Raw genomic sequence first — 16,244 nt, forward strand, 5'->3', positions numbered from 1 at the left:
TGCCTTTAATGTAGAACTGTTATATTGCTGAAAATACGCAATTATTCCTTTAGCTTACATGTAGCAGTATAACATTTATATTATAACTGAATGTTAATATAATTCTCATTAATTTCAGACTGCTTTTTGTACTCCTGATTTGGTAGACTGGCTGATACACAGTAGCCCTCAAATTGGCTTTCATACTTCCTAATCTGAGCATTAATTATCTTCAAATAGTGCAATTTATTTTCCTGCAGAAATTTGGAATGTTTGTCTCAAGAAAATGCTGGTGAGCCATTTTTTCAAGACATTAAAGTAATTCACCATCTAGCCTGTTGCACCCATTTCTGATTTTGGAAGTGATAGTGTGAACAGATTTTATTATATTTTATTGATAGTGTGAATAGCTTTTTTTGTTTGTTTCAAGAACAAGCAAAGATAACTGTCAACACAAAAAAACCACAAAGTTTGGTAGGGGGGAAGCAGGTTGAGGAGAGTGGAGAACAAAGTGCTAGGTGGAGGAAATAACCATGTATTTTAGAAACAGCAGTAATCTAATAAAATTTGTTCTATTTCCCAGACTGTTTTTAGAAAAGAATAAAATAAATCTGTTAAATGTGTTGATAATTATTGGTAGTTACATAGAAGAAAGAAAACAGTAATCTGAGAGCAGATGTGTTTGTTTTTTTTTTCTGTATTGGATCTGAGTAGGTGATAGCAGGAGCTTTTTGCAGGGTGTTGTACAGCACAGAAAAGAGAGAAATCTTAGCCTGTTCCCTAGTGTTGCTGTATTTTTTCTTTTTCCTTGCAGTTTCTTGTTTCAAAAACATTTGAGCTGCATATGTAAGTGCTTTGATTCCTTTTAAATTATGTTTTTGTTTGTTTGTTTGTTTGTTTTTTAATATTAGTGGTTATTTATAATAATGAGTATTCATTACGGTATATATGTCCAGTGCATCCACATATCCACATGTAAGGTAAATGGTGAGTTTGAAGGCGTTTATAACATTGAGAGTTTTCAGATCAGTGTTTCCTGTGGGTGGTGAAGTGGTTAAAAACAAAGTTTGAAATCTGAAATAACTAATGCAGATCACTGATCTTGCTGACATCCAGTTTTGTTCCTGTAGATTATATGGAAAGTTGACTCCAAAGTGTTTGAGGTGTCTGTTTAACAGCAGGGAAAGTTTGGGCAGCTATGGACTGTTTCAGCATAAGATCGCATTTAAGGGTCTAAATAGACTGTCTGTCCATGATCTAGGAGTTTAAAATCCCATTACAGACAGTGGAGATATATCGTCACTAGAGTTTTTGGTCATTCTAAAGTAGTTATCTCCCTTTGTTCATTTGAGTATCTCTGCAGCCTGGATTTACTGTGCTTACTACTAGATATCCACCGACTGTAGTGACAGTTAAGATGTCTCTTTCACATGCAGGACCTCAGTGAAGGTGTCTTTATCTACAGACTCCATCCATCCACAGCATCTTGGTGTTTCTGAATATGTGTTAATTTGCAATTCTATGTTGTCAAGGTACTAAAAAGGCTACTGATTTTATTGATACAGCTGGAAGGCTAATTTTGCTATGTGATCCAGAGCTATATATGATGTATGTGGTGCCAGTGTCATTAAGTACTCTTTCATAAACTACTTGGAAGTATTAGGTTCTGGATATTTTGTTATAATGATTGTCTGAACAGATATAAGATTTATTTAAACTTGATTTTGCACATCACGACTTGAAATGAGTTTTGAAAAATACAGAGGTTTTAACAAGCTAAAATGCAGAGCTAAAACAAGCTTTCTGGAAATGCTGTTGGTGAGTACTGATAAGGGAACGGGACTCTGATGAGAGCACAGATTTTAATCGTTGCGGTCTTATGATGGTGGTTCTCATAGTAAATATTGCTATATGTTATATTCTTGTTTTATTTGTTTATTTTAAGGTACTTTTTGACCCATGTTAAACGTACAGTTATCGGATTTTGTGCAAACAAAATCCTACCACAGGGAATCATTTTTATTCTTTGTGTGAATGTATCTGTGTGAAAGAGTCTATTAAATGCATATTAAAAAAATAAAAAATTAAGCAGATAATTGCAGTTTATTCTTTATTTTTTTCAACTCCAGATGCTTACAGAAAATGTTCAATTGGTGGCTATAAATGAGGGAGCAGATAGAAATAACTCAAGGGTCAGGATTAAATATTATATATGCTAGAATTAAGTGAAACCCCCCAAAAAGACATTTTTCTATTTATGTTCCTGTTTGTTTTCCTATCAAATTCCAAGAACACCTTCCCATCAAAAACACCATTTACAGATTTTGATGGTGTTTTACTGAGCAGTTTTGTTAATTTAAATAACCCTCTTATGAACTTTTGAATATCTTATTGGTCAATTTTTTGAATGCTACCACCTATAAACATACATTTAGGAAGTTGAAAGAAATTCTGAAATTCACATAAATAGAAGCAAATTAAGGAGCTGCATTTAAAGCTTGAATTTATATTTTGTTGTTCATTTTAAAAGTCTAAGACCGTTAGTTATTATCTGTAGTAATTAGCCATTATACCAGTGAGCAATTTTTAATTTGTGTCTGCGAAACGTTGTATTAATGGACTCATTTTTTGGCAGTACTTTGCTGTTCTAGATAATGTTGTCCTGAAAGGATAGTTTTTGTCTTAAGAAACTTTACAGATAATTGTACTATAATAGTGCCCACGTGTCCACTTTTTTTTTAATGACATGTTCATCTCTTTGCAGTATACTTTTCATTGGTATATCTAGAATTCCTTGTGGGTTCTTTTTGGGCATAAAAAGATTCTGTGTCATTTTCACAGTACCCTAAGTCAGCCTTAACCCAGTTAGCCCAACCTAAAACCACAACCAGCTTATTTACACTCAATTCCGTTCCTTTTCTCAATATGAGAAAAATAAGGACTTTCCAAAGTCCTTTTTAATTACAAAAATTGTGAATTTGGTGCCATATTTTTATATTCCGGATTCTGTAGAGAGTAGTCCTTTAGCAGTGAAAGCAAATTTATACCTGTTACTGTTGGACCAATCTCTTTAGGACCAGATATATCAGAAGGTGTTGTACGATTTGCAATTGTTAATTTAATTTAAATGGGAATTTCACACATACAAATTAATAGATTTGCATTCTGGCCTTCAGCAGCATGTTCTGGCAAGTGTGTGGTTAGGATTTCCCCATGGTAACTTGTATGTACACACCGCAGTCTGATCTCCGAGGTTCTAGAAGAAATCCCATCTACTGGTGCTGTGTCATTGCCTCTAGGCACAAGTGTTTTCTAGCTTCTACCTCAGATCTGTCTGCTAAGGAGATTTTTCTGCCCAATGCAGACTGAAATCAATTCTGAGGGTAACATTTGATTTATCTCAGTGTCTTGACTTAAAAATTCAGCTAGATCAGCATCATCTCTTGAAGTAGCTGAGTTAATAACTGAATTCAGGAAATTTCCAGTAGTTACTCTCTCTTTTCGAATTTGTAGCCGTCTGAGTCACAAAGATTTTTTTTCAGTCACAGGTGTTCGTAACTTCCTTTTTCCCAACCTAAGCCACAACGTACAAATGCTTGGCAGGTGATGAAGGGGCCGAATGTGTTGTTCCATGTGAGCACAATGACAGCACTTGTCTATCTCTTCTGAAGAAATCCTCTCACATTGTACACGAATATTTTTCCAATTACAACTTCCAGTTACTGCTGCTGAAGGCGATGTACCTTTTTTTTTGCTCTTCATCACCACTTTTGACAGGTTCAGCCTTCATTTTTTTTGCAAATTCAGCTTCTGAATCCTTGGTAGTAAAACCATGTTCGTATTAACTGAAAACATTTCCTTCGCTTCCTTTATTACAGTCAGTGCAGTTATCTAAAAACCCAGTCCCTCTGTTGTCCTTAAAATCTCTTTGAAAATAAAATTAATCTTCTTAGTATTATTAAAAATTGAAGAAGAGAGCATGTTGAGTTTTCACTTTATCTGTTGATCTTTTGATTGGAAATGGCTCTATGTGGTTTTGCAAAATAATGGTTGTTTGATTATACCCTTTCAATTTGTTACCATGGTACATTTTGATTTCTGAATTTTGGTCCCTGGTCAGATCTGAACTTCTTTGTAAAGTCCCAGAGGAGGAGGAAAAATCCAAAACCAAAAAAAAATTATTGCACAATCTGTCAATCACTGGTATATTCTTTTTAAAGAAAATATAAGGTCCCTTCCAATTAGACTATTTTGTGAACCAAGAGAGCAGGAGGGGTGGCAGATATGGAAGTGCTGTTAGCAAAGCCCAGTAACTAAGGTGCAAGGCTGCTAATACCTTAAGTTGCTACAAAGAGAAATTCAGTGATTGTCAGAGTTCTGATAGAGCTGGGATTTTGTCACTTCCCAGGTGAAAAGGGGAAGGAAAAAAGCATCAGTTCTGCAACCTGAATTATACAGGATGTCTTCAGAATCAACTGCTAGTCTTTGCGGGTTTTGTTTTACATCACCTTTCTTCTAAATGAATGTTTCTAGTTGCTTTTGCTCTATTTTCACATAGGGTTTCACAGAACGAAGAACTAATTTATCTAATTAGTATTAATTTCAGTTATGTATTATTTCTATTAATTTCTAATTATCAATAACTTTCTCTTTTAAGCTATTTCTAGCATGGGAAACAAATATATAGAAGGAAAGATGGATCCCTTGTTTTGGCCACCAGAACCCAACTGCTTCCAGCGTTTCACTCCTGAGTCCTTGGCAGCAATTGAGAACAGAATTGCTGAGAAAAAAAAGAAGAAAGCCGAAGCTAAGAAGGAGAGTAGTGACCAAGAAGTTGAAGAAGATAAACCTACTCCTCAGCTTGATCTGAAAACCTACAAAAAACTGCCATCTTTCTATGGGGATGTTCCTGCAGAGCTTGTTGGGGAACCCCTGGAAGATTTGGATCCATACTATAGTGATCACAAGGTTAAAACCTTCAAAAGCATTTCTTGGTTTAATTTGGTCTGCTAATCTCTTACAAGATAGTAAAGGCTGTGTTCAGAAGTTGCCCTTTGTTCTGTAGACAGAACATTACTAGCATTTATTGGGGTAGAAGTGTTGAGTTATGCTCCATATAACCTAATTACAAGGTATTTTAAGGCCCAGTCAGCAATCAGAATTAATTATGAAAATAGAATACATATAGGATAGATAGGATACATACTTTTTGATCAAAAATAGTTTCTGAAATAACCGATATTTTGTTAGAGCAGTTTCTATGAAGTCTGAGGGGCTGGACTTACTGTAGTATAATCAGTAGCTGTTAAATGGTAGGTCACCATGGTCTTACTGCAAATGCTTTTTTTAATTACAAATATACTAATTAGAAGAGACAGATCTGAAATATTTCCAGTAGTCTATGTAACAAAAAGAAAAAAAAAATCAGACTACATTAATTTTCTATTTTGTAACATCCTATCAGCTTTGTTTATTGTACCATATTTATATTGCATATATTCCATGCCATTGCAAAGTATTTTCTCTTTTTTGCCTATAGGAATATGTAAATTACTTCCTGTAGTATTTCCTTCTAAATTAAATGTCTATTGTGTGATTGCTTATTATTGAGAGGGACTTGACCTGAAGAGCAGAACATTGCATTCTTTAATATATACCAATAAGTTTCTGGAATGTAATCATTTAATCAGAGAACGTGCAAAAGGCTTTGTAATTATTAGTGAAAAGATTCTTCCGGAGACTTTTTTTCTCAAAGTAATCAGAGTGACATTCTTGATGAAGAAAAGAGAAACTAAAGCTGATTCAGCTGAAGGCATTTACATAATGTTAGTTTGCTGTGGTTTCGATTTAAGGGATTTCATTTTAACTTCATCTGGCAATAGTACTGAGCCACAATGGGCCTTAGGGTAGTTTACAGGGAATTACAAAGTTATTTGATAACTTAAGGATATTTCAAAATTAAAATTCCTGGCATTGTTTTGTTACACAAAACAATGTGTGCTTTGTGAATGATCTCTTGTAGCCTATAAAACTGTCTAAGGGTAAGGTACTTCTGAGCAAGATTAACAACAATATTGCAGTCCCAGAATGGTATCCTTTAATTACTTTGACCAAATGAATATCAGCAGTCGCTCTTCTAATTAATTTTCATTCTTACTTGTTTATCACAGTAAATACAAACTTTCCTATAGTTGCTCTTTCTTCAACATGTAGTATCATCATGTCACAGCTCCAAGTAAGAAGGCAAGAAATTTTTACTCATAACTACAATTAGATATAGTGCAGATTTAAAAACCAAAACATTATTTTTTGGAGGAAATTTGTGTTTCTTTAAAATATTTCATATACAATTATTATTATTTTTTAATAGACTTTCATGGTGATAAATAAAAAGAGGAATATTTTCCGGTTTACTGCCACGCCTGCCTTGTGTATACTTAGTCCTTTCAATCCAGTCAGAAAAGCAGCAATTCACATTCTGATCCATTCATATCCTTTCATTGATTTCTGTAATTTTAATTTTAGAATGTGCTGTGCCATTTTCTGTGATTCTGTTCCGCTCTATATATTAATCTAATTGTAGGCTCATGTGGTTTTGATACTAAGAGGTATGTTGAACCTTGTATTACAACAGCAAATCTGTTTACATGAGGTTGCTACAAGTAAAATTGTTTAAAAAGCTCGCGTTAAACAGTCAGATCTACAAATATTGTTATGAAACAACATTTAGAGGCTACTGTATGATATTTTAGCCCTTTTCTAGAACTTTTTCTAAGTCTGTGCTGTGGTGACAAGCTTCAAATTTTAATTAAAAAACAAAACAAAATAGAGACTGTCGAGTTATTAAAGCATAAAGAGTGGGAATTACAGCAATGCTTTGCTGAAAGAATCTGGTGTTACCCTAAGAAAGGTATTTCACACTTAAGTTTATAGACAGCTCTGAGCACCCATTTTTCATGTATTTGCAAAAAGATAAGCGTAGTTTGAAGAAAGTAAAAATATGAAGGATTGCAAGTACAAAACTGTAGGCTTTCTGCTTTTTCTGCCAAACATCTGATTTCATTTAGGTTTATTCATTTGTAGAAATAGATCCTTTTACAGTGACCTTTGGCTGATTTTGAATGTATATTAGTGCTATTAGAAGTAGCTAAATTGGCTGTTCGGTTCCAAGTTAATCCTAAATTTTGTTTAAAAACAGAAAACAAAACCAACATTTTTTTAGATGATGACTGAACTTTCATGAAAGGACATCTTTTCTTATGTATGTTTTAATTGTCTGCCACATAGAATGACAAAACTTTCTGAACTTGTGGTAGGCTGTAACTGTCCCATCATAAAAAATGTATACATGGGCCCCCAACTTCAAAGAACACTAGTTATTGATAATTAACATTTTTCATCTTCTTTTATTTTTTTTTTTTCCCTAGGATTTATTAAAAACCATGGTTAGTATGGGGTTGTGACCCCTTTCTCTTTATTTCATGTTCCTGCTGCAAAAGAATGGAGGTTTCTAAAATTTCAGGTAATACTAGACAGCAGAGGATTCTCAGATTTCCTTCTTTAAATGTATTTCATTTATTTATGATCCTCATGTCTTCTGACAGCTCTGTCTGACCTCTTATGTCCGATTGGAATTTCAGTCTAATGTCCTATCTTCCAAAACTGTCCCCACGTGCTGTTATTTTTACATCATGAGGTTTACCCAGCCGAGTAGAAATTTAATCTGACATCAGCTTCTTTGGAAAAAAGCAAGAAAAGTCGTGCATATTCAAAACCAAAGTAGTTATTTGAATAAGTTAATGGGTTTTGTTTGTAAATTGGCAACTTTTTTGAACTTCATTGTTTTATAATACAGCAGTTTTTCCTTGACTTATTATTCACAATATTTGTTGGCTTTATTACATGTACTGTGATACTCAATTGTGCTTCCATGGCTGTAAATAGCCTTCCACCACAGCTCAACTGGACTGAGTAAGTTACCTCAATTGCCTTTTCTTCACTCTAAGGAAACTAACCTGCTGGACTGAAGGAGATTGAACAATGTGGTGATCTAATTCTGGGGTTTGAAAATCCTCTGAGAGACTTCTGAGGAAGATTTGGGATTTTTGTAATAGCAGCCAGTCCTTGTGGAGCCTGTTTTCTCAGAGGAATACACAAGGAATATGCCCTTTACTCTGTGTTGGGTAATTTTGCCATTTGGTATAATATAGAAGGTCGGCCCATTTTACCTTTAAAGGATTAAGCTGTTTAGAGAGGTTGTGTAGCATGATTCTAACATCTAAAATTTGGTAGGGACCTTCAAAGATCATGATTCAAGGTGAGGCCACACCAATGGTAAATATAGCAGGAGAATCACCTCATCCTAGGGTAATAACCTGAGTGTCTGCTATGCCCAGCTCATGCAAAAAGTATAGAGGAATAAATATTAATTCCATTCTCTCTTGCTATTTTCTGGGGACACCCCCAGTTCAGTTTTTCACATTAGGAACCTTTTTGTACCATCTCATTACCTTTTGTAACTGTGCTCTGTATCCAGTTTAACTTAAGTTGAGGTTCTGGAATTAAAATCTGTTAAAATCTGCTTGTGGCATCAGAGGTTCCATAATTTTAATCTCTCTCTCTCATTTTTTTTTTTTTTTTTTTTTTCTAAGCAAAGTGATACTGTTAGCTTAGTTTTACAGTTTTACATAGAGTTTCTTTCAGTTTTAGAGTACTTGCTAGAATAACTGTGTAATATATGCAATCTTATCAAGCTATGCTGAAAAAAAGATTTAATCTTACTGTTCTGTCAAAATGCTGAGACTTTGATATTTTCCAGTCTGCTTTAGACCATAAACATGGGCTTTCATAATTCTTCATAAGGAAGTTTTTTCATCAGAAATAATATGGTATACTTACATATACACTTATGGTTATAGATTTACATTAAAATCTTACTGAAAGTCAGAAATGCATGTTCTTATACCTACAATGTGTTTCTAAGAGTAATCTATCCTGCCCTATCAGATTTCACATTTTCGACCTTCATTTCCATCCTGTGCCTAAACATGGAAAAGTTACAATGTGCCTAAATGTCTCTTAATCTCTTTCGTGTTTTTATTTCTATAGCTTTAATATATTCTTTCCTTCTCAGACATCTTTTTACAGGTATATATACTGGTGAAATATTGATAAAATTAGTAGCAAGAGGATTTGTTTGGAATGAATTTACTTTTCTTCGAGATCCGTGGAACTGTTTGGATTTTGTTGTTATCATTGTGACGTAAGTAAAACTCCGTTGTTCTCTTACACTCGAGGGACAAACATGCAAATACATGTAATATGATACTTGATGGTCTGAAGTTCTTTACAGTAGTTGACATTCTACCCACTGAAGAGTTCCTGTGTTTGAATCACTCTTTGCATACCTGCTGTCTGAAGAGAGAAAAATTGTCTTAGACTTTAAAGAGAGAAAAACTGTCTTAGACTTTAAAGCAAGACCTAAATACAAAGCTCATCTGTTTGAGTTAGCATTCATTTGCTCATTTACTACATGTATTTTCACAATTAATAGACCTGTTTTATTGTTCTCAGTGCAGTACTTTTTTTTTTTTTTTAAACGAAGTGTCCCCACAGACAGCCAAAACCAAGCATGCTTCCTTGCTTCCTTATGTTGTCTTATTTGCTGTGGTCTGGGTGAGATGAAGTTTTTCTGAGAAGGATTCAAAGTGCATCACAAGATGTTGAATGACATAGTGATAAACAGCAGATGAAATATAAAGGATGTAAAGTGATGCTCAAGCAAAAGCAGACCTAACTTTACATATACAGTTAGGAGCTCTGAAATAGATTTCACATGTTGGAAAAAAAAAAAAAGAAAATGGTGAAAACACCACTCCAGTGTGCAATAATGGTCAGAGAATGAAATAGTAAAAGAGGGCATCATGGGTAAGAAATAACAGAGCAGAACACAGAGTTATTTCACTGTAGAAGTCTGGTTTTTTGTTTTGTTTTGTTTTGTTTTTTTTCTTTCCAAGGCTATATGTAGTCTTGCTTCTGACATCTCAAAAGATGACAATTAAAATACATTACAGAGAAGAGTGGCAAAGATGGTTACATCTTGTGCTCAATCTAATGAGAAACTACCTAGAGTAGGGCTCTCATGAAAAACAAACAAACAAACAAAAAAAGCAGGAACATTGAAGAAGTCTCTAGTATAGAGTCAAAAAGAGAATAAATTTGTTATTTTTTTTTTCTCCTAAAATGAAAGCTAAAGACACCAACTAAAGTTCTCAAATAACAGAATGAAAAGGAAGGGTTGAGTTTTTCACACTATGTGTAGGCACATTTTCTTTCAGAGGAGGTTGTGGATGCAGAAAGCTTATTTGCATTCAGTAGGTTTCTGGACAGAATCCAGAATAAGAAGATGCTAAGGGTTATGTTTAAAACAGAGATACTATGTCTACTTCAGGAAGTCCCTGAGCTATACATTTTCTGGAAGAATTAAATCTGTTAAGCATTGATTTATGACTGCCTTGATGCTAAACTCTTCTGTAAGCCTTTGTTATGGGCCATTCTTGAAGGGGTAATTGGCCAGATGGATCATTGGCCAACGTGGTCACATTCAAGTTCATATCAAAACCAGGTAGCTAAGTGGACAAGAAAATAAGAAGAAAGAAAGTCAGAATTTGTATCTCAAATACAGAATGTCAATCTTGAAAACAAAATAGTCTTACAGCAGTGAACAGATTCACTCAAAACCAAGTCTCAAGAGTTTTTAAAGCTTTCTCTGACATTTAGCATTTCTGAGTGTTTTTCAGTTGTCATGTTCTAATTTGTTAAAGAGGAATGTAGGTTGGAATGGAAATTATGTGGTCCAACTCCTTGCTAAAAGCAGAGCTAATTTAAATTGGGTTGTTCAGGATCTTGTCCAATAAAGTACTGAGTTTCTCTAAGGATGGAGATTCAGTAAGTTCCCCAGGCAACCCATTCCAACCACATTGTGATTTATTTTTTTCTCCCAAATACCTATATGGAATCATGTAGCAACTTAAGTCTGCTGCCTCTCATTGTTTCATGGTAAGCTTCCAATGATAGTGCAACTCCATCTTCTCTAACCCCTTGTATTGGGCAGCTAGTAACAACAGTAAGATTGTAAGGCTCGTCACCCCATTAGCCTTTTCTTCTATGGACTCAAACCCAACCCAGGCTAAGAATCTAACCATCTAATTGTTTTACTGGCCATCCCCAGAGACCTGGCTGCATGTGTTCCAGTATGTCAAATGTCTGTCTTGCCCTGGAGAGCCCAAGGCTGGTCACAGGACTCCAGATTCAATCAGATTCAATCTCAGAAGTGATGACTACTCTCAGGGATCTGGGAGGCCTGACAGCAGACTTCACAAATAAAGATCTAAGCAGTGTTGAGCAGCCTCAACTTTTGCATGTCCTTAGTCACTGCCTTCTTGAACATCAGTGTAAGTGATGAACATAAGTGAAGTGCAGTGTTCCTGTGCTTTGAAGAAAATAACCTTGACGATCAACCTGCTGTTCTGGGGGCTACTTTTCCCTTTGAGGTGGTTTCCCGTGGGATTCTGCCAAGCAGATCTCTGAATGCACTGGAATCTGTTGTCCTGAAGTCCAGGGTTTTTATCCTTCTATTCATTTTGCTTATTTTTCCTGGGGTCTTTAAACTGCAGCATCTAATGGGCTCTGTAGCAAAGGCTGCTGTCAACTGCCATATCCCTCACTGGTTTTCCCTCGTGAGTAACAAGTTACATACTCAGATGACATCACACACCTATGTATCTATGTGAGCAAAGTGTTCTTATGGGTAACCTACAAATCAGTAAGGATTTTATATGAACTAAATTTACACATCAGTAACAATCAAATAGTCCGATAGCTGTATGAACAACTACATTTTGCAGTCTTTGCTACACATGTTCCTAATTCATTTGTGTTCAAACAGGTATAAGCACTTCCCAATAAGTTACCTGCTTCTGGTTTTGGGGTCCTATCATACTACAAATAAAAATATTTTGAAATTAACAGTGAAGTGATTAATTTATGTACTTGATTTAATCTTACAGCTTAGGTAAAGCTGTAGTGGTCTGAAGTTGTGCTTTGAGTGGCAAGTTACCTAGATGACCTCCAGAGGTCCTCTCCAGCCAGTGTTTGTCAGATTTTATTACTGAGACTTCTTATTTTAAGGAATTCTGTTACATGTTATGGCCTTATTATAAGAAGAGTCACAATTGTCCAGTGTCACATGAAGGATGTCTTACAAAATGTAGGGTAACTAGTTAGTGTTGTATATACAACTCTTAAAGTCCTTATTTTATGAAATTTTCAAACTGTTGTTAACATATTGTAAATGTAATTTTGTTCAAATCCTTTTCTATAAACTATATATTGTGTAGTTTTAAGAGATAGTTGTGGTATATACTTTCATGTATTTTTCTGAATCAGGTCAGCCTTGATGTGAGATGATGTCATATTATTGAATGACAATCAATAATATCAATCAATTATATTTTTTTTAGTAGACATTTTGATGGATAAACACTTCAAAAGTGCTTCAAAAGCATCCAAATCCACAAGAAGAAAAACTTGCTCTGTTTCTTTCAAGCAGCATTTTTCAAAAGGCTCATTACTTTATAACAATCCCTAGCAGTGGACTTAGATTCCTAACTTCAGACATCTACTTTGGGATATATTGGACCTTTTTCTGTTCTGTATTATATTCATTACTCTATCCTCTATACGCATATTCTGTGAAAAGCTGGATCTTTGTCATTCCATTATATGGTGGTTTAATTTTATAGGTATGTTAGTATCTGTAAAACATCAGGAAATGTTTCAGCTCTTCGAACTTTCAGAGTACTGAGGACTTTGAAAGCTATTTCAGTAATACCAGGTAAGGAACAAAATATATTATTATTTGTCTCTTTGTTTCAGCAGAGAATTACCATTTTACTACTTCCTCTCCTGTTCTTGTGCTGTCTGTCACTTTTTGTGGCAGTTAAAAGCATGCCAAGGTGTTGTGACCATTTTGCAGTGTGTAGTAACTTTCAGCAGCATCTCAACAGAATTTTATTTACCATCTTTCGTCAAAATGATTTTGACCTTCGCAAATTTTTGTATTTTCTGCTCTTTTTTTTTTTTTTTCCTCTCTGTAATTTTCCACCATCACTACTGTTCACCGTTTTTTTACCTCAGTACCTTTGTATTTTTGCTTCTGTCTTTTCTGAGCAGTGCACCCCATCCAATAAGTTTTCTTAACATAATAATTGCTATACCACCATCTTTCTGGTTTCACATTAACTTCACAAGCTTACGGTTTATTTCAGAGAATGCTGGCCTCACAATATTTCAGAACTGCATTTCTTTGTTTACTGGCCACAGCTGCAATTTGGATTAAGGATAATTCTTTTATCAATATTATTTTGTATATGTTATCCACATATATATATATATATATTATTTTTTTTTCTTTTAAGCTGTGCCACTAATTTAGATGTGAATGTATGGATTTCAGAATCTACAACTCATTTGAAAATCCAAAAATGACTGTATAACCCATTGTCATGATATATAATAGCTGTGCCATTTCTATATAATTACAAGCATTTTTGAATCTCACTCTCTGCCTATGTCATATTTCAAATTTCATTATTCTGCCTGAATATGTATCTTCAATTTATATTTTGTCCCTTTTACCTTCCCAGTGTTGTAAATGTTATGTTTTTAAACTGGTGACATTTACAAGATACTGTTTTCTAAAAAGAATACCCTGAGGTCAGCAGAAGTTACCCTTTATTGTAATGTGTATTCAACAAAATGTGTATCATTTATTTAATGTTAACCAATCACAAAAATCTCTCCGTACTCATTAAAACTCAGAAGAGTTTGTTAGATGCCATCTTAATCTAGAATGCTCAATTTAGCAAAATTAGTGTTAGAAGGAAGTAAAAGCCAAATAAATTTTGATTAGGAAACTTAAATAAAAAATGTATTGCTCATTATATGCTTTATTTTACCTCATTTAGTACTGTGAAGATACAAAATGATTTACACTGACTTGTTTTTAACATACTTGCAACTCTTGTGTGTTGTCATAAAAGAACATTACTGCATTCCTCTTCTCATGTTGCGTATTTTTAAATCTTATTTTTCTAGGTCTAAAAGTCATCGTAAATTCACTTATTGAATCTGTTAAGAAACTTACTGATGTGCTGATCTTGACTGTTTTTTGCTTGAGTATATTTGCTCTAATAGGCCTCCAGCTTTTTATGGGCAATTTAAGATACAAATGTATCCTCGATTCTACTAAACCTGAAACATACAATGACAGTTTATGTAAGGATGCCAAGATATATTTACCAAATGAAACTGGTAAATTTTTATCATTACCTCCTTTTACTTAATCTGTATATCTTCCTATGTATGACTCGTTTTTCACATACGTCTTAAAATATGGTTGCATGTGTCTCGCAAGAAGGCATGTTCTTGCATTTGCACAAGTAGCGATATGAAATCTCTGGAACAACTGAATCAGAGGTTGGTGAATCTGGAATTTGGGGAAAGATTCCAGGAAAGCAGTCTGTGTGATATAAGGGACTGAGTTTTCTGCAAGCATTTCCTTCTTTACCAATGCATATTGCATGGGGAGCCTAATTTTAGGGGAACAGCACTCAGAATTTATTTTTTTTTTTTTGGGGGGGGTGTGGGGATGACACACATGAACTGTGTTTTTCAGGGATTTTGCTTACTTCTTTCAGACATTCCTATTTTTACCAGAAAGCAATAAAAATCTTACATTATAAGTTGTGCTGTCAATGAATTTTCAAAAAAGAAAAAAAAAAAAGCCATACTTATGAACAGATCTCTTGAGAAACAACTCCATTATGCCCTTTGTTGTGAAAGACCAGTGTTAAAAAGTGCAGTAACATATGGCTTAATATCTGTGTGCTGTAGAAAATGAGTATGTGAACACTCACTTTAATTTGGAGAAGTTTAAAGCAACAACTTCAGATTGTATGATTCCTTTCTTTATTTATTTATTTTAATAGATATCTGTGCCAGAATGAATAAGTCTTCTGAAATACTGCTCTGTGGTTTCAGTTCAGATACTAAGTAAGTGAACAAAACAGTTTTAGTATTTCCCTATTTTTTCCCCCCAGATAGACTTCGGTTTTATTTTTGGCATGAAGAAATGCTTTTGATTTTTCAGAAGGGTGGAATGTTTTTATTTTTTATAGTTCAATAAAAAACGTATTTCAATTAAGAGAAGAAATGAAATAATGAAAATAAAGAAAAAAATAAAATACTAGGATATAGGCAATTATGTACGTGCTTTATTGCTAATAATCGATAATACAATGGTAATGTAGAATGACCTAAAAGAGGAAGGGAACAGATCAGTAAAGAATATGAGGTATTAATAAACTCTCCTCATCTTGGTGAATTATTTAAAAGTAAGCAAATTCTAATTTTTTACCCCCTCTGCATATTTCTTTGCATCCTGGGTAGATAGTTTCTATCCAGTAAGACTATACCATGAATCTTCGACTAGACAAATGACTTTCCAGGATTGTCTCATATAAATCAGTCCTTCTGGCAGAGTTGTGTTGGGGAATACTTAAACTGGACATTGAGATGAATTGAGAAAATCCATATATAGTGTTGTTCATTAGGTGCTTTCAGAAACAATCAAATACTGCAAACATGAGTATTGTCTAAAGTTTTTTTTGTTGTTGTTGTTGTTTTTTGTTTTTGTTTTTTTTTTCGGTTAGGGGAGAGTGCCCCCAAAACTATACATGCTTGAAGATTGGGAAGAATCCTGACTTTGGCTACACTAGTTTTGATCATTTTGGCTGGGCCTTCCTTTCTTTATTCCGTCTGATGACACAAGATTCCTGGGAGCGTCTCTACAGACAAGTAGGTACTTTTTTTTAGCTGCTAGGTTGACTTTAGGCATGAAGTTTAGAGCTTTATATCCCCTAGAAAATCTTCACCTGTTTTTTGTTTGTTTGTTTGGTTGGTTGGTTGTTTTTTTTTGTTTTTTTGTTTTTTTTCCACATTAGTGATACAAAATTTGTTTTGAAACCGATGGAAACAGTAAGGAAGGAGATTCAATTAGCTAAGTTCTCACAACTTCTGCAAATTGGATGGCAGCAATCTTTCCATGAGCGCTCATAGCTTGGTTGGAGAGCACACTCGAGTCATTGATTAGTAGCTAAATATATTAATTATGTAACTATCAAATGATTGGGGTATAGAATAGG

At 34.3% G+C, this 16,244-nt stretch overlaps 1 protein-coding gene across 1 annotated transcript in view; it reads left to right on the forward strand.

Annotated features, from left to right (window-relative positions):
- Positions 1–4,674: 4,674 nt before the first annotated feature.
- LOC311207124 (sodium channel protein type 5 subunit alpha-like) overlaps positions 4,675–16,244 on the forward strand; it is a gene marked incomplete at both ends in the record, with an annotated part of 37,458 nt that continues 25,888 nt past the window's right edge. The window contains 8 exons of the mRNA XM_084283025.1: positions 4,675–4,947; positions 6,350–6,468; positions 7,861–7,950; positions 9,113–9,241; positions 12,783–12,874; positions 14,137–14,352; positions 15,030–15,093; positions 15,753–15,897. Coding sequence (XP_084139151.1) covers positions 4,675–4,947; positions 6,350–6,468; positions 7,861–7,950; positions 9,113–9,241; positions 12,783–12,874; positions 14,137–14,352; positions 15,030–15,093; positions 15,753–15,897 — 1,128 coding nt within the window. The remainder of the gene's footprint in view (positions 4,948–6,349; positions 6,469–7,860; positions 7,951–9,112; positions 9,242–12,782; positions 12,875–14,136; positions 14,353–15,029; positions 15,094–15,752; positions 15,898–16,244) is intronic.

This window comes from Netta rufina (genome assembly GCF_964035555.1).
Source record: "Netta rufina genome assembly, chromosome: 2".
In the NCBI taxonomy this organism is placed as follows: domain Eukaryota; kingdom Metazoa; phylum Chordata; class Aves; order Anseriformes; family Anatidae; genus Netta; species Netta rufina.